The 25,777-nt window shown below is 36.6% G+C and overlaps 1 protein-coding gene and 1 non-coding gene across 2 annotated transcripts in view; both read right to left on the bottom strand.

The window, feature by feature from the left end:
- C29H9orf85 (chromosome 29 C9orf85 homolog) overlaps positions 1–25,777 on the bottom strand; it is a 62,138-nt gene that overhangs the window by 7,081 nt on the left and 29,280 nt on the right. The window contains exon 2 of the mRNA XM_043891181.1: positions 21,653–21,759. Within this exon, the coding sequence (XP_043747116.1) occupies positions 21,653–21,759 (107 nt within the window). The remainder of the gene's footprint in view (positions 1–21,652; positions 21,760–25,777) is intronic.
- LOC122686412 lies at positions 13,438–13,544 on the bottom strand. The gene has a single exon (XR_006338771.1). It is a non-coding gene; the product is annotated as a U6 spliceosomal RNA (small nuclear RNA).

Genomic DNA, 25,777 nt, shown 5'->3' with positions numbered 1-25,777 from the left:
AAAAACAAAAACCAAAGTTTATATAAGGTTCATTCTTTTACCACAATTTAATTACCTAGAAATCAGTAAAAGAAAAACATCCAGAAAATGTCCAAATATACAGACATTAAAACAGTTCTAAATAACCTACAGGTTGAAGAGGAAGTCTCAAGAGCAATTAGAAAATGTTTGATTCAAAAATAATGTAATGTAGCATCAAAATCTGTGGATTAGAGCTAAAAAGACATTCTTGGGAAATTTATATAATTAAATGTTTATATTAAGCAAAAGAACTATCCAAACTTCCACCTTAAGAAAACAAAAAAGAAGAGTAAATTAACTCAAGGCAATATCGATGTGAACAGAAATCAATGAAACTGAAAAACAGAAAAAAAAGAAAACCAATAAAACTCCAAGCAGCCTATTTGAAAAGATTAATGTAATTCATAAACATATAACCAGGCAGACCAAGATAAAAAAGGAGAGAACACAATAAACCCATTTCAGGAAAGAACAAGGGAACAACACTATAGATGCAACAGATATTAAAGGAATAACAAAAATTTACTAACAACTCTATGCCTATAAATCCAACCACTTTATTGAAATGGACAAATTTCTGGAAAGACAGTATAAAAACCTGCTTAAGATGAAACAGATAATTTAAAAACTTCTCTAGCCATTAAAGAAAAACTTTATTATCGTTAAAAACTCTCCAACAAAGACAACTCTAGGCACAAATGGCTTTAGTGGTAAATTCTAGTAAACATCTGGAAGTTCATGGTTCATGTACTGCTGAAGCCTGGCTTGGAGAATTTTGAGCATTACGTTACTAACATGTGAGATGAGTGCAATTGTGTGGTAGTTTGAGCATTCTTTGGCATTGCCTTTCTTTGGGATTGGAATGAAAACTGATCTTTTCCAGTCCTGTGGCCACTGCTGAGTTTTCCAAATTTGCTGACATATTGAATACAGCACTTTCACAGCATCATCTTTTAGGATTTAAAATAGCTCAACTGGAACTCCATCACCTCCACTAGCTTTGTTCCTAGTGATGCTTCCTAAGGCCAACCTGACTTCACATTCCAGGATGTACGGCTCTAGGTGAGTGTGAGTGATCACACCTTCTTGATTATCTGGGTCATGAAGATCTTTTTTGTACAGTTCTTCTGTGTATTTTTGCCACCTCTTCTTAATATCTTCTGCTTCTGTTAGATCCATACCATTTCTGTCCTTTATTGAGCCCATCTTTGCATGAAATGTTCCCTTGGTATCTCTAATTTTCTTGAAGAGATCTCTAGTCTTTTCCATTCTATTGTTTCACTCTATTTCTTTGCATTGATTGCTGAGGAAGGCTTTCTTATCTCTCCTTGCTATTCTTTGGAACTCTGCATTCAAATGGGTGTATCTTTCCTTTTCTCCTTTGCCTTTCACCTCTCTTCTTTTCACAGTCATTTGTAAGGGTTCAAGCTGGTTTTAGAAAACGCAAAGGAACCAGAGATCAAATTGCCAACATCTGCTGGATCATCGAAAAAGCGAGAGAGTTCCAGAAAAACATCTATTTCTGCTTTATTGACTATGCCAAAGCCTTTGACTGTGTGGATGACCACAAACTGTGGAAAATTCTGAAAGAGATGGGAATACCAGACCACCTGACCTGCCTCTTGAGAAACCTGTATGCAGGTCAGGAAGCAACAGTTAGAACTGGACATGGAACAACAGATTGGTTCCAAATAGGGAAAGGAGTGCGTCAAGGCTGTACATTGTCACCCTGCTTATTTAACATATATGCAGAGTACATCATGAGAAACGCTAGGCTGGAAGAAGCACAAGCCGGAATCAAGATTGCCGGGAGAAATATCAATAACCTCAGATATGCAGATGACACCACCCTTATGGCAGAAAGTGAAAAAGAACTAAAGAACCTCTTGATGAAAGTGAAAGAGGAGAGTGAAAAAGTTGGCTTAAAGCTCAACATTCAGAAAACAAAGATCATGGCATCCCGTTCCATCACTTCATGGCAAATAGATGGGGAAACAGTGGCTGGCTTTATTTTTCTGGGCTCCAAAATCACTGCAGATGGTGACTACAGCCATGAAATTAAAAGACGCTTGCTCCTTGGAAGGAAAGTTATGACCAACTTAGACAACATATTAAAAAGCAGAGACATTACTTTGCCAACAAAGGTCCATCTAGTCAAAGCTATGGTTTTTCCAGTAGTCATGTATGGATGTGAGAGTTGGACTATAAAGAAAGCTGAGTGCAAAAGAATTGATGCTTTTGAACTGTGGTGTTGGAGAAGACTCCTGAGAGTCCCTTGGACTGCAAGGAGATCCAACCAGTCCATCCTCAAGGAGATCAGTCCTGGGTGTTCATTGGAAGGACTAATGCTGAAGCTGAAACTCCAATACTTTGGCCACCTGATGCAGAGAGCTGACTTATTTGAAAAGACGCTGATGCTGAGAAAGACTGAGGGCAGGAGGAGAAAGGGACGACAGAGGATGAGATGGTTGGATGGCATCACTGACACAACGGACATGGGTTTGGGTGGACTCCGGGAATTGGTGATGGACAGGGAGGCCTGGCGTGCTGCGGTTCATGGGGTCGCAAATAGTCAGACACGACTGAGTGACTGAACTGAACCTCTAACATTTAAAAGATAGTTCTAACTGTATACAACTGCTTCCAGAAACAAAATAGAAGCAGTCCCCAACTCACCTGATGAGACCCTAACATGAAGATAACAACAAAATTTCAGACGAGTATTGGTTAATAAAAATGAGTATGAAACTGAGTTAGCAAATAAAATCTAGTAATATGTAAAAAGGATACAGTCACGCTCAAGTGGGGTTTATCCAAGTGCATTAAAGGCTGATTCTATATTAAAATCAATAAATGCTAACTCATCAAATCAATGTTCTAAGAATGAAAAACCACATAATTATCTAAATAGATGCAGAAAAAGTATCTGACAAAACTTAATTGAAGCTTTCAAACTGTGGTGCTGGAAAATACTCTTGAGAGTCCCTTGGACTGCAAGGAGATCAAACCAATCAATCCTAAAGGAAATCGACCCTGAATATTCACTGGAAGGACTGATGCTGAAGCTGAAATTCCAATACTTTGGCCTTCTGATGAGAAGAGCCGACTCACTGGAAAAGAATCTGATGCTGGGAAAGTCTGAAGGCAGGAGGAGAAGGGGATGACAAAGGAGGAGATGGTTGGATGACATCACCAATTAGTAGACGTGAGTTTGAGCAAGCTCCAGGAGATGTTGAAGAACAGGGAAGCCTGGAATGCTGCATCCATGGTGTCTTAAAGAGTTGGATTCGACTGGGCGACTGCACAATAAATATCTATTGATGATACAAACTCTCAGCAAACTAGGAATTGAAAGACACTTCCTCATCCAGTAAGAATCATCTACAAAGAATCTATAGCTAATATCATACTTAATGTAAACGACTATGTTCCTCACAAAGTCAAGAACAGTCATCACTACTTTTCAAAAACACACTGGAGGTGCTAGACAGTGCAATAAAGGCAACATAGAAATAAAAGTCACACAGATTGGAAAGCAAGAAATAAAACTGTCCTCATTTCTCATCACTTAAAAAAAATGTATTTATTTATTTTTTGGTCGTGCCACGGGGCTTGTAGGATCTTAGTTCCTTGACCAGGGATTGAACCCAGGGCATGTCAGTGAAAGTGCCAAGTCCAAACCACCGGACCACCAGGGAATTTTCCTGTCTTCATTTTTTAAAAAAATCACTATGTAGGAAAATCTCATGGAATATACCAAAAAAGTATTAGAAATAAAACTGACAAGCTGATTCTAAAGTTACAAGAAAAAGCAAAGGAAAAATATTAGCCAAAACAAGTTTGAAAAAAGAAAAAGAAGGTGGGGACACTCTTAAGACTGGATTTCAACGTTTATCTTAAAGCTGTAGTAATCAAGGTAGTGTGGTACTGGTCAAAAATAGACACATAGATTAATGGGCCAGAACAGACTCTAACATATATAATCAATTGATTTTCAACATAGTACAAAGGGAATTCAATGGAGAAAGGACAGACTTTTAAACAAATGACCACAGAGCAGTTGGATATACATAAAATTAACAGAAAATGGGCCATAAACGCAATATAAAACCAGGAATTACATAACTTCTAGAAGGAAACACAGTAAAAAAAAGCATTTGTGATCCTAAACAAAGATTTTTTACCTACAAGAAAATAATAATTAATAAATCCTGATAAATGAAACAGATCTTCACCAAAATAAAACATTTCTCCACTTTAAGATACTTTTAAATGGATAAAACAGAAGTCAAAATTTGGCAGAAAACATTTGTAAAAGCCATATCTGACAAACGATTTGCACCTACAATATATAAGAATTCTCAAAATTCAGTAATAAGTGAAACAACTTAATAAAAACATGAGCTAAATATATGTATAGAAAAAAAGAAATAAGGATGCAAAATGGGCACAGGAACCAGATTAGCATCACTGGTCATCAAAAAATGCAAATTAAAATCAAAATGAGATACAGCTATCCACACTTAAACGGTTTAAAAAGAACAAAACAAGACTTCAAGGGGGAAAAAAAAAACCTGACAATCCTAAGTATTGATGAGGATGCTAAACATCTGGAACTCTCTCACACACTGCTATTGAGAATACAAATGATATAGCCACTATGGAAAATAGTTGGACAGTTTATTCTAAACATACCCTTAACATAAACCCAGCGAGCTTACTACCAGATATTTACTCAAGAGAAATGAGGCCACACATTCACACAAAACCCTGCACATGAATGTTTATGGCAAGATAGTTCACAATCACCAAAAACTAGCAAAACCTAAATGACCATCAGCCAGGGGACAGAGGAACAACTGTGATACATCCTGAAGGAATGCTACCCAGCAATAAAAGACCTAACCACTGATTTACACAACAATGTGGATGAATCTCAAATCCACTATGTTAAGTTAAAGAAGTCAGCCTCAAAGACCATATACTATGTGAATCCTATATATGACATTCTGCAAGAAGGCAAAAGTATGGGGAAAGAAAACGGATCAGTGTTTGCCAGGGACTGGGAGAGGGGTAGCAGGATACCAAAGTGGCATAAAGGAAAGTTTGGGGGTAATAGAACTGTCTTCTGTCTTAACTGTGATGTCAGTCTCACAAATGCATTCATTTGTCAAAACTTACAAAACTGTTGTTAAAACAAAACAACTGGCCCCCAAATAGACTTACTTAGGCCAAGCCCCAAATCATCAAAGGTGAAAGTGTTAGTCACTCAGTCGTGTCCAACTATTTGCGACCCCACGGACTGGGGCACAGCAGGCTCCTCTGTCCATGGGATTCTCCAGGCAAGAACGATGGTGTGAGTTGCCATTTCCTTCTCCAGGGGATCTTCCTGACCCAGAGATCAAACCTGGTCTCCTGCACTGGAGGCAGATTCTTTACCATTTGAGCCACCAGGGAAGGCCCCCAAATCATCAAACTGAGACTTAATTTAGTTTTGGCTCTCCCAGAAATGGAATTTTAAACCAATCCTGAATACATGCTCCATCATATCTGACTTCGTGAATCCATGGACTATAGATCACCAGGCTCCTCTGTACATGGAATTGTCCAGGTAAGAATACTAGAGAGTGTATTGCCATCTCCTCTTCCAAGGGATCTTTCCTATGCAGGGATCCAATGCATGTCTCCTGAGGAAAATTCTTTGCCACTGCAGCCACCTGGGGAAGCCCCTTAAATCAATCATGAATTGTCTGATCAGCACAAGCTAGCTACTCAGCCTGATAAGACCCTTGTGATCCCCTAAAGAAAAGTGACTCTGCAATAACCAACCTGCTTTTCTGTCTAGTGTGACTTTCTTGTTACCATTTCTTTCTACCTACAAAAGTCTTTCATTTTCTACAGTTCCTCACAGATCCTTTCCATTTTCTAAATGAGACAAAGTCAATAAAATCTTTAAAAGTCACTCAGTTGAATTTTGTTTTTTAACACTGTTTATTACAATATGTACATTTTACTGCATGTTAGAGCTTTGGGAAATATAAATTAGAATTGAAAAGAAAAAGTCTTCACAATCAAAGTGAAAACAATTTTGAAAATTGTTTGCTAAATTATTTGGTATGCTCGTGTTTTGACTTTCCAAACAGCTTTACTTAATTACTTTGAAATAAAAGTTAGATTAAAATTTCATGCTATTAGAATACACACAAAGTCCTACCAAAACAAATGGACTAGAAAAAAATCTGAGTATTTTTTGGCTTCAATGTTTTAAAGTTTTTAAAATAATTTTAAAGAAACTGTTTTGGTTAGGTTCTTCTGAGGCTTCAAAGAAATTCATTTCTATGAATATGCTGTTTTATAACAGGGACTCCTGGGGTAAACTAATCCTTAAGTATTCAAATTGCTAATTCAAGGATAAAACTGTATTTATAGAACTGTTAATGTTAAAATTTACATGTAAAATAGGCTTGAAAATGGGATATCCTGTTTTCGAATCCAGAGTCAAAGGAGAGCAGATTCTACACTCTCTGGACCATCTAATCCTCAAGACAGTGACTTTTGGCACTGGCTCAAACACTGGCATAGCGTATTAAAATGCAGATCCCTGGGCTACACCCATTATTTACATAATCAGAATCTTGGGGATGGGTCCCAAGAATCTGTTCCTTAACAAACTCCTCAAGAAATTCTTATGCACCTAAGCACTTGAGAACTCTTGACCACATCGAAGTACTACTGCCTAGATAGGGGGATTTCCCAATAAGCCCAAAGCTGGTTGAGAAGACAAGGAATTTTGTTGCTGTAAGCAATTATGCTCTTTTCAAATTAAAATCCACTCGGAAAAACAGGTTGTATTAGGGTAGTGAATATAAATCTACCTATCTTATAAGGAAATATACACATAGGCACATTTTTAAAATGTTTCCTTTTCATAAATGTAAAATGTTTGTTGCAAGGTAAATTATATACATTTTTTATATGTTTAAAACCTTCAAGTTTCTCAATCACAGACCTGAGATCTTTGTGCTTCTTTGCTTTCAAACCTCTTAACCTAGGCTTTCTGTCTTCGCAGGGAGTACAGAGAGAGAAGATATAAAAGTAATTTGAGTTTCAGCATTTTCCTTCTCCTATGTCACATTTGTCCAGCCTAAGAATCTTGATCTTAAGCACAAGATGGTTTAGACATTATTTTAATGATAAAGGATATACATTCCAAGTTGTCATAGAACTTGTGCAGTATCTTGAGACCTCTTTAAAAATACCTGTTAGTTAGATAATCACTCCTGAGTATTTTTTCTTACAAAACAAGTAGTAACGAAAAACTTGAAATTGACCTAAATATAAATTTTACCTAATTTCCCCTGAAAATAGCTATATTTTGAATACTTTATGAGTTCATTACTAAGAGAACTGCAGAGATGTTAAAATAATGGTGGCTTCACCTTCTTTTCATATTTTCATGGACTACAATTCCCAGAAACAGTAAATCTTGTCCATGCACACACCACAACTAACCATTTTAGTGGAACTTGGGCAAATAAAACGGGTTACTATGAACCACGTTTACTAACTGATAGGGCCCACGTGGGGTCTCATTGATAAGACGGCTCATTATGTTGATCTTGCAAACTCAGAATAAAATCACTGTGATCCGTGAGACTGACCAAATTGCCCAAATGACATTCTGTTTTCCCACTGGCGCCTATCTTCTCAAAGCTGTGAGACCGCCTCCCTCTAATAAATTTCCCTTTTCTTGCCTGACTGCCCGGCTCCCTCTCTTTCTCTGCACTCACCTTACACTAACAAAGGACACAGTGGTACACTTTTAAAAAATGTTACCATATTTTTTTAATGATGAAAAACACAAAAACAAAAGCTAAAAAAATGTTTACTATACACTTAAGAGTAAAATTCAAGAGATAAAATTTTATTTTCAAGATCACTGTAAATACTAGAAAATATTATGTATTTTGATTTGGAAAGCAAGAGAACTAGATCTAGCCTAGCTCTGACTTATTCTTGCCATATAATCACTGAAAGTCACTTTAACTTCTTTGAGTCTCATTTTTTATAATAGTTACTGAAAGTGCTGAAACTTAGCATGAACAAAGACAGCAGCAAACTGTATTAGTAATCACTGTATTTGTCACCTCCACAAACCCACAGCTAACTAGCAAAAATGAAAAAACCCACACTTTTAAATGACATCCTTGCAGTTTCAACACAACATTTTAAATTGTATAATAAAACACAGCAACACTTGCAAGATCTGTATAATTAAATGAATTAGTATTTCCAAACTAGCAAAATGCATGATGTTACAAAACCATGCATGGGTGAAAGATCCATTCAACTGCAAGACAGACCAATGGATTTTAGTATAAGAAGTGTTTACTGACATGGTTTCAGATTCTACACTGTATCAAAGATGAATTTCTATAATTATCTGGAAAAGGTTATTAATATTTACCTATACTATTTTAAAAATGTACGGCTTCATTTTCCTTCTGCTAGTCAGACACTAATGAAATTCATAAACATATGAAACAATGCCACTTGTCTCACTAATATTTTTGTTTCAAAAGTTATTTTTCATAAAAAATTATTAGTATCAAATGTGGTGACTCAAGGACAAAAGAGCAGATAAAACCAAGAAAGGTCTTGGAATGCAGGAACAGAAAAACCAGACCCTTATCGCCCTTCCCTCCCCCATGTTGTAATTATTAAGGGATTTCAGGTCCTCCTGAGCAGTATAACCTGTCTCTCCTCCTAACCCACACAGGCTTCCCCTTCTTCCCCCACCCAGTATATGTGCCTCATCCAATCAGCAAATGACCCGCAAGACCCCTAGCCCACTCCCTGAACCATGTGTATAAAAGCGGACCAAGGACCACTGTTCAACGTCAATTCTCCATTGAGCTGGCCTGCTGTTCTAACAGCGTCTCCTATTCTAATGAACTTTATTTCCCTCTCATTCTGTTTCATATCTGGAAATTCTTTTCCAACCTGCACTAGGAACAAGACATTAACCTTTAATGGTTGCTTATATTCACATTATTTATAAGATAATTATTTTTAAGTCTCAGTTTTCATATCTAAAATAAATATTATATCTAATAAATACCATTAGATATAATGCATAAAAGCTGATATAAATCAAGCTATCTGGGTCCTCAGTAATTTTTAACAATATAAAGAAAGAGGTCCTGAGAACAAAAGCTTTGAGAACCACTGATTTAGACAATAAACATTAACTGGAAAAGAACTGATCTGATATTTTTAGTATTTCTGGAACAGACTTTCTGCCACAACTTCTCTGGTACTGCCTTCATTTCCTGGTTTTATTATTATACTTTAACCTTTATGATAATTCAGCTCCACTTATAATACTCTCACACGAGATGACTAGGTGCTTTCGTAAACAGTGAGCTGTGTGACTCCACCCTTCCTGGGAAAATAATAGAAACTCACACAGACCGATCAAGACCATCCCCAAGAAAAAGAAATGCAAAAAGGCAAAAAGGTTGCGCAAGGAGGCCTTACAAATAAATGCCAGAGAAAAGAGAAGCTAAAGGCAAAGAAGAAAAGGAAAGATATACCCATTTGAATGCAGAGTTCCAAAGAAGAGCAAGGAGAGATAAGAAAGCCTTCCTCAGCAATCAATGCAAAGAAATAGAGGAAAACAATAGAATGGGAAAGACTAGAGATCTCTTCAAGAAAATTAGAGATACCAAGGGAACATTTCATGCAAAGATGGCCTCAATAAAGGACAGAAATGGTATGGACCTAACAGAAGCAGAAGATATTAAGAAGAGATAGCAAGAATACACAGAAGAACTGTACAAAAAAGATCTTCATGACCCAGATAATCATAATGGTGTGATCACTCACCTAGAGCCAGACATCCTGGAATGTAAAGGCAAGTGGGCCTTAGGAAGCATCACTACAAACAAAGCTAGTGGAGGTGATGGAATTCCAGTTGAGCTATTCAAATCCTGAAAGATGACGCTGTGAAAGTGCTGTCTGTATTCAATATGTCAGCAAATTTGGAAAACTCAGCAGTGGCCACAGGACTGGAAAAGGTCAGTTTTCATTCCAATCCCAAAGAAAGGTAATGCTAAAGAATGCTCAAACTACCACACAATTGCACTCATCTCACATGCTAGTAATGTAATGCTCAAAATTCTCCAAGACAGGCTTCAACAGTATGTGAACCGTGAACTTCCAGATGTTCAAGATGGATTTAGAAAAGGCAGAGCAACCAGAGATCAAATTGCCAACATCCACTGGGTAATCAAGAAAGCGAGAGTTCCAGAAAAATATCTACTTCTGCTTTATTGACTATGCCAAAGCCTTTGACTGTGTAGATCACAACAAATTGGAAAATTCTTCAAGAGATGGGAATACCAGACCACCTGATCTGCCTCCTGAGAAATCTGTATGCAGGTCAAGAAGCAACAGTTAGAACTGGATATGGAACAACAGACTGGTTCCAAATAGGGAAAGGAGTACGTCAAGGCTGTATATTGTCACCCTGCTTATTTAACTTATATGTAGAGTACATCATGAGAAATACCGGGCTGGATGAAGCACAAACTGGAATCAAGACTACCAGGAGAAATATCAATAACCTCAGATATGCAGATGACACCACCCTTATGGCAGAAAGCGAAGAAGAACTAAAGAGCCTCTTGATGAAAGTGAAAGAGGAGAGTGAAAAAGATGGCTTAAAACTCAACATTTAGAAAACGAAGATCATGGCATCCGGTCCCATCACTTCATGGCAAACAGATGGGGAGACAACAGAAACAGTGACAGACTTTATTTTCCAGGGCTTCAAAATCACTGCAGATGGTAACTGCAGCCATGAAATTAAAAAACGCTTGCTCTTTGGAAGAAAATCTATGACCAACCTAGACAGCACATTAAAAAGCAGACATATTACTTTGCCAACAAAGGTCCGTCTAGCCAAAGCTATGGTTTTTCCAGTTATCATGTACGGATGTGAGAGTTGGACTATAAAGAAAGCCGAGTACCAAAGAATTGATGCTTTTGAACTGTGATGTTGGAGAAGACACTTAAGAGTCCCTTGGACTGCAGAGAGATCCAACCTGTCAATACTAAAGGAAATCAGTCCTGAATATTCATTGGAAGAACTGATGCTGAAGCTAAAACTCCAATAATCTGGTTTCCTGATTCGAAGAACTGACTCATTGGAAAAGACTGTTATGCTGGGAAAGATTGAAGGCAGGAGGAGAAGGGGATGACAGAGGATGACATGCTTGGATGGCATCACCGACACAATGGACATGAGTTTGAGTAGGCTCCGGGAGTTGGTGATGGACAGGAAAGCCTGGCATGCTGCAGTCCATGGAGTCGCAAGCAGTCAGACCCGACTGAGCATCTGAACTGAACTGAACATTGACGGAGATCTATAAAGTGAAAGTTCCTATAGTGGCTCTAAGTAATCTGTGCTAACATAAAAAGAATCTGAAACCATACTAAGGAATTACATCATATGCTACTTAGGAAATGTTTTTAAGGAAACAACGTCCACAGATTTCAAGAACTTTGAGTAGAAGAAGCTTAATTGTCTTCATAATTAATGTATTTGAAATAAGTGGAGATATTTTATTACCTCTTCTTATTGCAATGGATTTGACTTAGAATAATTCTTAAAAGAGTACAAAATATTCACCTCCGACCAACAGTAGTTTAGAAAAAAGAGAAAATGGAAATTACTGCTCAAAACGATTACTTGGAGCAGGCAATTTAAAATAAAAGCTTGCTATATCAATCTATACTAATGTCAAAAAGTAGGCTTTTTGAACAGGCGCGCAAGTGATAACAGTACTGAAAACTCTCCTTAATGAGGAGGACTAAAGCTTAAGGACTTTAGTCTAAGGGACTAAAGCTCTGGGCAATAATAAAGCCAGGGTTTACAGTCACTGTACTATGGCATGATGTAGAATGGCCTGTGACTAAAACTCCACTCTAGGGCATTTTAATACTCTTGGAATGTGGTGACACAACTCTCAAATTACTGATTAACCAAACTATTAAAAGAGCCTCAAACTATTATAAGAAGTGCTAGAGCTGAAGAGCTAAAACAAAGAGGTTAAGTTCACACTCTGTATGTGTGTGTGTGTGTACGTACATAAATACTACATATCTGTAGGTATAGATACACACACACATATATACATATGTATATAATTTCTTGTCATACACTGGTATATATGGAGGGACTGATTATTTTGTTGTTCACTCGTTAAGTTGTGTCTGACTCTTTGCACTCTTTGCAACCCCACGAACTGCAGCACACCAGACTTCCCTGTCACTATCTTCTGGAGTTTGCTCAAACTCATGTCCATTGAGTCAGTGATGCTATTCAACCATCTCACCCTCTGTCGCCCCCTTCTCCTGCCTTCAGTCTTTCTCAGTAACAGGGTTTTTTCCAATGAGTCAGCTCTTGGCACCAGGTAGCCAAATATTTCAGCTTCAGCATCATTCCTTCCAATGAATACTCAGGGTTGATTTCCTTTAGGATTGACTGGTTTGATCTCCTTGCTCTCCAAGGGACTCTCGAGTCTTCTCCAGCACCATAATTTGAAAGCATCAATTCTTCAGCACTCAGTCTTCTTTATGGTCTGTCACATACATATGTGACTACTAGAAAAACCGTAGCTTTGACTACACAGACCTTTGTTGGCAAAGTGACGCCTCTGCTTTTCAATAGGCTTTCTAGGTTTGTCACAGCTTTTCTTCCAAGGAGCATGCAACCTTTAAATTCATGGCTGCAGTCAACATCTACAGTGATTTTGGAGCCCAAGAAAATAAAATCTCCCACTGTTTCCGTTCCTTCCCCTTCTATTTGCCATGAAGTGATGGGACCAGATGCCATGATCAGCTTTTTGAATGTTGAGTTTTAAGCCAGCTTTTTCACTCTCCTCTTTTACCCTTATCAAAAGGCTCTTTAGATCCTCTTCACTTTCTGCCATTAGAGTGATATCATCTGTATATCTCAGGTTGTTGATATTTCTCCCAGCAATCTTGATTCTTGCTTGTGCTTTTCATCCAGCCTAGCATTTCACATGATGTTCTCTGCATATAAGCTAAATAAGCAGGCTGACAACATACAGACTTGACATAATCCTTTCCCAATTTTGAACCAGTCTGTTGTTCCATGTCTGGTTCTGTTACTTCTTAATCTGCATATAGGTTTCTCAGGAGGCAGGTTAGGTGGTCTGATATTCTTATCTCTACGAATTTTCCACAGTTTGTTGTGGTCTGCACAAAGGCTTTGATGTAGTCAATGAAGCAGAAATATAGGATCATCTCGTAGTACATAATGTTTATCTTTTTTTATGCTTTTTTTTTCCATTTGTTTTTATTAGTTGGAGGCTAATTACTTTACAAAAAAATATGGAACGCTTCACGAATTTTCATGTCATCCTTGAGCAAGGGCCATGCTAATCTTCTCTGTATCGTCCCAATTTTAGTATATGTGCTGCTGAAGCGAGCACCAATGTTTATTTTTATAAAAAAAAACAAAGAAATACTAATCAACACACTTTTTAAGGCTAGAAATCCAACGACTAAACCAAAATTCTATCTTGTTTTCTCTTCATAAAATGTATATACAAAGCAGATCTTCTTTTGACAGGCAACATAGATCAAATGAATGAACAAATGGCCACTTATGTAGAATCCAAAACAAGACATATAGACAGTTCCTAAGTATCTGCATGTCCATCAAAGAGAACAGGGAGTTCTCATCCATTTTCCCTCCATTCCCTGGTGCCTTCCTCATAGTGTTTCCTGTAAACACTGTTTACAGCTGCTGCTGCTACTAAGTCACTTCAGTTGTGTCTGACTGTGTGACCCCATAGATGGCAGCCCACCAGGCTCCTCCGTCCCTGGGATTCCCCAGGCAAGAACACTGGAGTGGGTTGCCATTTCCTTCTCCAATGCATGAAAGTGAAAAGTGAAAGTGAAGTCGCTCAGTCCTGTTGGACTCTTCGCAACCCCATGAACTATAGCCTACCAGGCTCCTCCGTCCATGGGATTTTCCAGGCAAGAGTGCTGGAGTGGGGTGCCGTTGCCTTCTCCACTGTTTACAGCACCCACTACCTTTTCTAGATTTATCTCTCCTGTTTTCATTTTATTACTCCTCAGCAGTCTTAACTTGCATCCTTTGGGTCTCCGTGTCCTTTTACTTACACCTAGCACTTGCAATCTGTTGGTGAGTTATCTGTGGGCCCACTTCCCCTAACAGATTGGGAATTTCTTAGTATCAGAGAGTCATTTTGGTATTTTCTATAGCACAGTGTCTAATACAGTGAAGTTGCTATTCAAAATAACTGCAAACTGAACCAAATTTCTTGTCTGTTATCCCTAGCAATCCCACTTGTTTGTCAGAAAAGAACTATGCTTGGGGTAATATCCTCCATCATTACCATGGACTCTTCCTCGAGAGAATTTTGTTTCTAACACACACAAATGTGTGTGTGTGCTCAGTTGCTCAACCGTATCCAACTCTTTGCAACCTCACAGACTGCCAGACTCCTCTGTCCATGGGATTTCCCAGGCAAGAATACTGAAGTGGTCTTGTCATTTCCTTCTCCAGGGGATTTTCCAAACAAAGGGATCCAACCCTCATCTCCTGTGTCTCCTGCCTGGGCAGGTGGATTCTCTACCACTGAGCCACCAGGGAAGCCCCAAAGTAACATATACATTTTACTAAATTTTCTTTCAAAATCCATGGCAGGTTCCTTGGTTTTTGGAGGTTAAATAAGGAAAATCTGATTATACAATCAGATTGCGGCTCCTGGGCTCTAGAGCACTTGGGCTTCCGTTGTCGAGGCACCTGGACTCAGCAGCTGCAGTTCCCAGGCTCTAAAGCACAGGTTCAGTGGCTGTGGCGCAAGGGCTTAGCTGCTCCACAGCATGTGGGGATTCTCCCCAACGAACCTGTGTCTCCTGCATTGGCAGGCAGATTCTTTACCACGGAGCCACCGAGGAAGCCCCGAATCTATTTCTCCCTTGCATGCATTATAGCTTTATGCCAGTGATGGCTCAGAGATTTGTCAAAGGTTTGTTTTAATAACATAAGCTATGCTTCTGGAGTAGAAAGAACTGATAAATGTGCTCAGTTTTACAGTACATCAAGAGAGGCAAGGCAAAATGTTTTAAAACATGTGGATTGTAGCATAAGCCACCTAAATAATGGATCTTCAGATACTATAAATTTAGATTATATGGAGGAATAAGGGCTCAATTTGGACTGACCACTGCATATTGCAAACATTATTTTTCAGGTGCCTCATGGTGAACCAAATAATGTGCTCAGTTCCTAAGCACTGAAAGCATGTACAACTTGGGATACTTACAAATGGAATCTATCTATCTAAAACATGCTTATAACTGGTTAAAGGAGATTCATGTTATGGTGTTTGCTCAATGAAAAAATGCAAGTAATAAATGCCAGCTGATGGACAAATACAATAATTCAGCACCAAAGAATGAGTGCTAGGTACTGTCATGATTTAACCATTAGCTGGTGGATATACCTGGGGCTTTCTTTTTGCATTAACTTGCTTTTTTTGGAAAATGAGGGCAGTGGTACTCTTTATTAAGACAGAATTTTAAGAGTACGATACTTCTTCCCTTTAACAATAAAAAGTTAATACTGTATAGCACAGGGAACTCTACTTAGCGTTAAGTGGCAGTCTGGAACAGAGAGGAATTTGGGAGAGAAGAGATACATTTCTATGTATGGCTGAGTCCTTTTGCTGTCCATCTGAAACTACCACAGCACTCTTAACTGGCTATGCTCCAGTATAACATAAAACAGTAAACATATAAAAGCAAAACTTCTAAGGGGACAAAGCTCCACTTAGCTCCCTGCTACTGGAGACCCAACTCTTCCCCCACAAGGGCCTTGAAATATTGATGTGAAGTAAACCTTTGGAAAACACTGTTTTATTCATTTGGACCAAGGGGATAGAGGTGAGACAGAGGACAATGCATTTATTTAATGCAATGAAGTATGAAGAGATAAGGGTTGTACCAGAGCAGTCTGTGGAGATAAAAATTAAGAGGCAACACACTTCAAAATTATCAAGTAAGGAGTTCAATAGCTGGATGTGAGGATGCGGAAGAGTGACTGTAGCAGTGTTTTTAGGCATAAAGTACTCACATGTCCTGAAACTACTTGTCCAGACATCCCCACAGCAATGTGGTTCTAAGACATGTTATACCAGTTCTCCTCTTTACTTGAAATATTTTTAGGGTGAAATCTACCTTCAATCAACATTCTTCTTATGGCATATAAGGTCTTGACTCCCCTCTCTTCATTCAGGACAGCTCCACTTTGGCCTATCATATTCTATAGACTCTGGGGTAAGCTTTTGTTTTATTAAAAAATTTTACAGCTGAAAAGTTTCAAAACCGCTGAACTAAAATACACATGAAGTTTCAGTGGCTCGACCCTGTGAGTATCCATCTATTTTGTATGCAACAACCAAGACACTATTGACATGTCAGGCTGGATGTATCTTTGTTGTGGGGCTGTACTATACACTGTAGGATGCTAAGCCTATACCTGGCCTCTACCTATTACATACCAGTAGCATCCCTCACAGATGGTCTGGTTGTGACAACCAAAGATGTCTCCAGACCTCACCAAAAGTTCCCGGGGAGGCAAAACCCTCCCCTGCCAGACTCTAATCTGTTTGTGGCCTGTTGCTATTTTATACTAGCTTCTCCTTTCTCTTTTAATACCATGGCAATGTTAAACATGAGCTAATACTACATAAACTGGTGATTTGTTTTTTAATGGGTAGAAAGAGAAAAGAAAGCAGGCTAGAGATTTTAACACCAGTGTGGGTATTAGCGTGCCACATTTTGAAATTAACAGGAGAAAAAGGTTGCTTGGTTACCTGGAACACAAGGCATAAGAAGTTTCTAGGTAACAGCTTAGGCATTTCAGGACCTGAAAGTAAAATCTATTTTCCAAAGATATATGTTATTTCAAAAAAAGAAAAACAAAAGCAGGGCTATATATGTTGGACTCACAAGTTGTAAACTTCCATAAACAACATAGATGACTTCTATTAAATTTAATATTGGGCTCAGGTGAAGAGGGAGAAAGGACTTTTTTTTTTTTTTAAAAAAAGGACTTTTTAAGTGAATAATAAAATACTGAGAATTTGCTGTGGGAGAGTAAAAACACGGGGCTTTTGAAATAGGACAATTTGCATTTGAATCTTAACTCCATCTGCTTTACTTTCTTATCTTGGGTAGACATTTAATCCCTCTGAGCCCAGAATAAAAAAAAGAAAGGAGTATATGTAAGAGTTCATTTCCTTACATTACTTGAGGAAGGGGGCAGTTTTTAAACATCTGTATTTCTAGTACCTGGAAAATAATATAAATGTCTATAAATGAGTTTTAAGTGAAGAATATCAAGATTCCTTCTTCTTTGAGAGTTATACAAATCACTTTACATTTTTAAGATTTCTTGCTTTTCCAGTAACTTTTAGCTCTACACCTAAAATTATTTACAGTGTTCATGAATGGCTTGGGACTGACCAGGAATGGTAACAAATGGTTTTAATTTATCTTTGGGTTTTTATTTTCCAAAAGTAAAAAACATGGCACTTGAAAAATGAGGGGTTTTTTTGGTTTGTTTTTTCCTGGCCTTGCCTTGCAGCTCGCAGGATCTTAATTCCTTAACCAGGGACTGAATCCATGCCCTGGGCAGTTAAAGTGCAGAATTCTAACCACTGGACCACCAGGGAATTCCTCTTGAAAAATGAGGTTTAATACAAAAAGATTTAGTCCTGTCCTGAACCACAATTCTTACATCTAATAGTAATCTTAATAATGATTATACTATTCAGGTGTCAAGGGAGAAGTCTGTCATAGCACCACAACAGTCCTCCACCTGGAAGTAGCAATTTCTCGCTTTAAAATCAAAAGATATGAGCCAAAATGATGAGGAAATCCTGGTATAACTACACTGACCTCTGATTAAGGGGCAGAGTGTAAAACAAGGATGGCAGTTCATCTTATTGCTTTTACAGAGATGAAAAGCTATAAAAAACTAAACATTATCTTTATAAGCCTTTCACTTTATTTCTATAAAGACCTAAAGCTTTGTATACTCAATGACATTTAAAATTATCTTATCAAATGGTAGTATTGTATCAGCATCCCATTGTTCACACATTACTAATAGGTGACATGCATTTTTTCCCCTTCCCCTCATGGCCATCCTCCCCGTCTCTCTAGCAAATACACAGTTTTCAACTCTTTCCTCTTTTAACTCAAGTTCAGACATCTATTCAGATGGTCCAGGGTTGTTTCCAGTAATTGGGAGAAACTGTCATAAAAAACATGCTTATACAAATCCTGCAGCACATCACCTTACTGAAGGTGAAAGAGAAACATGAAAATATTTTCTGCCACTTACCAACACCATACAATTTGCTTCCCATGAATGAAACAAAGTTTGAGGAGTTTAGATATCAAGCTCTTTTTTTTTTCTCTTGAATCTAACGTTTGATATCAGATCCCATAGACAATGGATATTTGCTAGATGTGCGTAGTTTTTGATGATTCACATGCCAAACAAATGGGAGAAGATGCTTTAATTTCCCCAATACTCAGAATATTACTTCATTCTAAAAGAATTGTTACTTATAAACAGCACTTTCTCCTCCTACATTTTATGTTCTGCTGAACGTTTCTTTATGTACCTCATTGGGTTACATAATCTGTGGAATGAGACAGACAAGCGAAACAATGCTCAATATTTTAACTGAATGTAATATTCAGGGTGCTGGAAAAGGAATCTTTACACAAAGACACATCTAGTGTCAAAGTAAACTCCCTATACAAATCTTAACAAAGGACAAATTTAGTTTATAAGTGATTAGCTTGAATAAAACATTTAAAATTTTAAATAAATTATGCTACTTTAATCATCTTTTATCAACGGATTTAAATGTTTATAATATTGGTCAAGTTTTGATACGCTGAGACAACAAAGTATACATAGGTGATTTATACTCTTCAGACTCTCAATCTTGGTTTGGAGTTTGAAAGCTAGGCTTTCTAAAATGCCTAATGTAATCTAGAATTCCACTATAATCTGAAATTCATGATACTCTAGGCCAGGCAAGTTGACTTCCTAGATAACATGTTCAGACCTTGTCTTAACTGGCAGTTTCTTAGTCTCTCAGGAGCTATCACTGTGTTGAATTAGTTTGGGCTTCTTTATTACTAGAGGTCTTCCTTCAGGCTTAAAGTCTTGTTACCTGTACTTTGGTGTTTGTACAACATTGTATTTCCTTCACTCTGCACTCACTGTTAGCTCTTCTGTGGCTGACTTCAGCTGCCTCAGGGTGATACAGAACAGCAGCTCCTCTTTAGCTCTCGTCTCCAAGGCCTCTGAGTCACATACTACCAGTTCTAGCAGCATCACCATGAGCTTCCCTAACTTCAGTGAGTCCAAGACAGGACAGAGGGGCTGACCTTTGGGTCCACGTGTCTACATTCAACCATTCTCAGGTTGTTAGTGTTATAAGTTCTCCAGAATTAAACATAAGATTTGCTACTAATACTGTTTCCTTTTACTTTTATTTTTAACTGAGTCTTTATATTTGGATAAAATATTTGTTCTTCTAGGACTTATAGTATGCAAATTCTTCTGGAGCCATAAAAATATTAAGACCATAAGCAATACACAAAAAGAGTGAAAATTCAAGAACTGTGTAAAATCACTTAGTTCAGAAATTCTACAGCAAGTTATACCATCTGGAAAATGTATAATGATTGATATGATCTTTTACATGCTGGCACATTCAATGAAGATAAATATAAAGGATGCAGCACATATTAAAGAGGTTAAAATACTGGGTATGGGTAAGGAACAAATATTTTTCAATGATTTCCTTTGTTATAAGGTGAATCTATTACAACTCTATGGCTATATAAATACTTATTACCTATACTTCAAATTCTTTTAGGAAATAGTACTACAAGAGAAAATTGCCGACAGGTGATGAAATCTCAAAATACCATTATAAAAGAAAAAAAAAAGACCTGTTGAAAATATTCAAAAAACTACAAATTTTGTGTTAGGTCTATTAACTAAAACTACATGGTTAATAGTGAATCAGCATCTAATTTCGATGGTAGGGGACAGAGTTAATTTATTCATGGAAATCTAGCATTGAATAGTACAAACAGCAGCCAAATTTCCCTACTGCTAATTTGGACCAATGAGCATAATTTTTTTTTTTTTTTTGCAATGAGCATAAATTTTAAATTTTCTTTAGATGTGTTTTCTTTGGGGAAGAAATGCTAGAGAATACAAAGAAAAGGCTGGAAGACAGGAGAGAGAAAAATGTAGAGCTATTTTAAAAGGGGTCAACTATACCTAAAATAAATACTAAAAATTTGCTCTGAAAGAGCAATACAAAAATAAAAATTCTAAAAAGCTGAAGTTAGTCTATCCTTACTTGAGGTTTTTAACCATTCAGTATTAAAAAGAAGCATCTTGAGCAAACTAAATTGCCCAAATTAAAACATTCAAAGCTGTTATTCTCAAATAAACAAATTACCCCATAGCTTGAGCTAAAAATCCACAAAAAAGCTGACATAAATTTTCAAAAGAAATGAACAGCAAAGGTTATAATATATTTATTATTTAGACTAACCTTCCAAACTTTAATTAAAATCTCCTCCCAAAAAGGAAGAGGGAATACATTTAAGGAAGATGTCAGTACTGAATAGCTAAAAGGAAAATAAAGCAACAATGAACAAATGCATTCAAATAGCTCCTATAAATTATAGGTTATATAAATTAACCTATATAAATTATCAAATTAATTATCAAATTAAATATAAAATATATATACATTTTCAAATTATAAATTATCTATTTATATGCTAATTCTTATATTTAAAATGATCAGTTTTCTCTTTCAGGCAGCAATTACCCTCCAATATGGCCCTTACCCAGCTGAGCTGAAGGATGTGAGGAGGCAGCATCAGGATATGCATAAAGCTGATAAAACAGAATCCCAACATCACAGAGGAAGGTAAAGGACAGAAAAATGAGAAACCTTTTGTGTAGACTGAAAATTTCAAAGGAATGAAATTATAAGTTACCAATCTAGTGATTTACTCATGATACTCAATTTAAGCAATATCAGTAATCTTCATGGGTCCAATTAAAAGGTTAGATGCTCGTAAAGATCCCCTGTGGTAAAAATTATTATTTAATTTAGTAAATTAAATAGCAAATATCATTATCTTGTCATTGGGAGATAGAATTTTGCAAAACAAAAACCCTAGTCTCATTTTTGAACAGGATGCTATAAAAAACGGTGTATTATTTATTTAGGGAAGAAGGGGGAAAGGAATGATGAATCTACCCTTTCAATCTATTTGCCTCACAAGCCAGGATGCAGCACGTAAGATGAAATTCTAGTCCACATGGAAGAATGGAAATTTTTTCCCTATTCCCCCTAATATTTATCTGGACACAATTTTGAAAATCAAGAAATGAAGTAATATGATACTGATATTACTGGTGAGGTAATTAAGGAACTTAACTTACCATTTTTTGGGCTTTGATAATGGTTTGTACTTGCTGTATTTTACACGCCATTCAAGAACTTCTTTACAACGTTGACATACTCCATCATGAAGTTTTGCATTAATTTTCTTAAAAAGAAACAGAAAAACAAATTGAGAATTTCACTAGTGAGTCAGCATTACAAACTCCAAAAGGCATATGAGAAATTTAAGTTTTTTTTCAAACAGCAACCTAAATTTAACCTGCATAACATTTTATGGTGTACTATGTGTTTTTATGTACATCAACAATTTGGCTCTTTATGAAGGCAAGGATTCTTAACTGGATGTAGCTCAGAATCATCTAGGGAATTTTTTAATTTCCTGGCAGGAGTATTTTAAGCACATCAACCCCACTGATTCTAATGCATATTCATTTTACAATTCAAACTATACAGTTAAGATATATGCACTTTACTGAATGAAGTTACATCTCAAAAAAAGTAGAAGAAAATCCAATCATATTTTAAGCCTACTGTTTTGACAACTCAACTCTTACTACTGAAAAATGAGAAATTAAACTGAGAAGTTAGATACTCCTGAACTGTAGTCTGCAGGGGAGGGCAGAGACTAAGAAACTTGAGAAAGGAGAGCCAGGGAGAAGCAGCTGGAAGCAAGGAGATATTTAATTATTCAATTTAATCTTTTTGTATTCTCATGTAAAGAGGTCTTAGAAAAGTTACCTTGATAACCTGGTTTCTTCAAACCAGAAGATAAGTATGTGCATATGACTGGTAGAAAATGGGCTTTATGAGGAAAGAAATTTTTTCCCTTATAATATTCTTCTCAAAATGTGTTGGGAAATAAGAAGGAAGGAAAACTTTTAAATGTGTCATGTGTTCTCACAACAGCTTTGTATTTTGTAATATGTTCGTTTGACTCAAGACCTAGACTACATATTTTCACTAAGTACTCTGAGAATTCTCTAACTTGTTTTGGTTGTGGAAGCCTGGTCTTTGCCTATTGTTGGAATAATGAATAAAGGATAGTTTAAGTTCTCATTCTCTTTGCTTCTTTTCTTTTTTAAATTTTTCAAAAGGAGAAAAACAAAGCATCTCAAAAGATGCAGGTTCTTTGGAAGGTTATTTGAATACTGAGTTAAAAGCACAATGTTTAGAAATCATCGGAAAGAAAACAAAACTTCTGAACAGCACTTGATATTCTTTAATGCTCTAAACAAAAAGGTAAAATAATGACAAAACATTTATTCAAAGAGAAAATATTTCAAAAAACCAAAAATATTCAAAAATTATTTTCAAAAAACCATAAATTGAGCTGTGAATACATTATGTTTGAATTTAATTCTGTGGTAAAAAACATATTCTATTACTTATGAATTGTGTATGGGTATTCTTTTCTTCCTGACCTAGATGGAGAGTCCCTGGGAAAATAAATCCTGCATACCATTATATTCCCTCTTTTCTGTAGCTCATTGTTGCCAGAAAGAAGAAAATCTGCCTAATACCAAATTCCTCTTCTTATCAACCTTGGCACCTAGTTATCACACAGGGTTTGCTAAGAAATACCCAGAACTAAGGTTCACATTTCATCTTTCACTCTCACTGCCCTCTGTCGCCTAGAATATCTTACCAAAAGCACTGCTGATATTTTCCTAACTCCAACAATAAGAAAAAACAAATGACGATCTATGATTATAGTGTGAATGTGACGTAAACTTTCTAGCTAGCATATTCTTAGAATGCAGACCATTTCATTACTGCAATTTTATTATATACAACACATTTTACTTGTTAACTGGCGAGCATTATTTGGTTTCTCGCTTGCTTCGTATCCAATTTCTGACCAGTTCATCTTGATTTACAAAGCTGTGCATAGTTTAGAAACTGGTTTCTTTAGGGTGGATCGACAGATCGACAGTGTAACAAAACAGGTCTTTGTGGGAACTTGTCCTGTGAGTGACGTGTGAAGCGGTGTAAATGGAGATGGTGTACGGCCTTCACATGACCAGCAGGCACTACTACAAAGTTACACTTGGTTTTCATGTGTTAAGAAATCATTGAGAAAGGAAATGAATGAATAAATGAGAATGAATAATACTTTCATTTAAAAATATTACAGAAAGAAAACTGTGTGCCTTGTTTTTGCTGTATTTTGGCAAACTAGAAAAAGTGAATTCCAGAGACCTAAGTGAGGAAAGCTTAATCCTGGTTTTAAGGAATCACTGTGCCTGGAGCAAAGGGGGTGGCAGTCTTACATTACTCAGAACTGTGTGTACAACTAACCCTGCCCACTTTGGCAATTAATTTCAGCATGTCCCTTATGGTAGAAAATAATAGGTTACTAAGGTTAAGATTTAAGCATGTTCAAATATAAAATCAAAACTTAAGTATTCTAAGTACAAAAGCCTTTAAAGATAATTTAGTTTAACAAGCTACTTCTCAGATCTTTAAAGGAAAAAAATCATCAGTGTAAGATTCCACTGGACTTAAGAATCCTAGCTAAAAAAAGAAAACCTTCTTTATCAATGAATACTTCTCTTAAAGTTAGAATAAACTTATCATAAACTTAACGTATCAGAGGACACTCCTACGTCATATATAAAGTCCTAAAAACCGTCTTAGCCATTATTAATTCATACAACATATTTTATAGTGTTGTTTTAAACATTCTGCTGTCCAATGATGTGGTAATTTATATTACCACAGTGGTAATATAAAACATTAATCACCAAAAAGAACTACGTGATGTGAAGACTTCAACTCCCAAGAAGGTAGCAAGAACAAATTGTAAATATAACATCTGTATCAATATGCTATCATTTAATAGAAGATATTATTGTGTATGAAGGAGAAGAATTTGAATATCATTCAAGAGCAACTAATATAATTTTCATTAGGATTTTTTGTACATTGTAATCCTTTCAGAAATGCTATATATAAAACAATGGCACATTTACTTCCCTTCATTAGTTGAAAAAAAAAGAAATTAAAAAATGAAATTCTCAAGAAAAATGCCAACTTTAACTGCAGCTGAATTTCCATTTCCATGGAATAGAATGACCTCGTTCTCTCCCCTGCCTTACACCAAAATAAGGTATTTACTGCCAATATAGCTACCACCATGTTACTCCATATTTAACTATATTTAAAAGTATATATTTTTAAATTTTCTAGTAATACTCCTTTTATTCTAACTTTGGTTAGAAGATAAAGGATCTCTGAAATTAGGAACAAGATATTATATGACTAGTAAGTGTGAAAATCAGTATTTGGGGCTGTGACTTCCAAATCATACGCTGTATTTTCTTAAATCCTTTTAATATGGCTAGAATATTGTTGGACATAGAGTATCTTACAAAATAAATATAACCAAAAAATAGATGAAGGAATCAGATTAAGGGTAAAACTAGAGTTGGGAGGGAAAATCACAAAGCAGCCAGTACAGCTGGGAAGTACATCTGCTAGAGATGGGCCACAAGTGAGATGTGAGTTTTCTAGTTGCCAAAAAAAACGTTCTGCTCACTTACCTGATTCAAGGTCTGTAACGTGCCAAAAATCCAGTTTCTCAGAAGCAGCACATCTTTTCTTATTATTAAAACCTGAAGTTCCATTTTCCCAGAAACAATGCCATACAATACAGTAAACAATGCTCTCCAAAAACACCCTTACACTACAAAGTATTTGGCAGAGTTGTTTTCTATCCTAGTTCTCAAGGAGACAGTGTTACATAGTGCAGTCTAGTAAAAAGTTATTTTCAGGTGACAGTGAAGTCGCTCAGGTATGCCCAACTCTTTGGGACCCCATGGACTAAACAGTCCATGGAATTCTCTAGGACAGAATACTGCGGTGGGTAGCCGTTCCCTTCTCCAGGAGATCTTCCCAACCCAGGGATTGAACCCAGGTCTCCTGCATTGCAGGTGGGTTCTTTACAAGTATTTTTCAGGTATGCAACATAAATACAGATATCTGATATTCATAAGATCTATAGAAATGCACTGCAAATCATAAGGCCATCTTCAAAGAATACTTCCTCCCAAACGAGTTCTAAAAACACTTACCTCTATTACAAAAAAATTCAAACATGCAGAAAAAATTAAAACAATACTAACGCATAATCACATACATTATCTAGAGACAACTGTTAGCAC

Source organism: Cervus elaphus, chromosome 29 (genome assembly GCF_910594005.1).
Source record: "Cervus elaphus chromosome 29, mCerEla1.1, whole genome shotgun sequence".
In the NCBI taxonomy this organism is placed as follows: Eukaryota; Metazoa; Chordata; class Mammalia; order Artiodactyla; family Cervidae; genus Cervus; species Cervus elaphus.
Note: the sequence above shows the minus strand (reverse complement) of the source record. Positions and strands in the feature narration are given on the sequence as shown.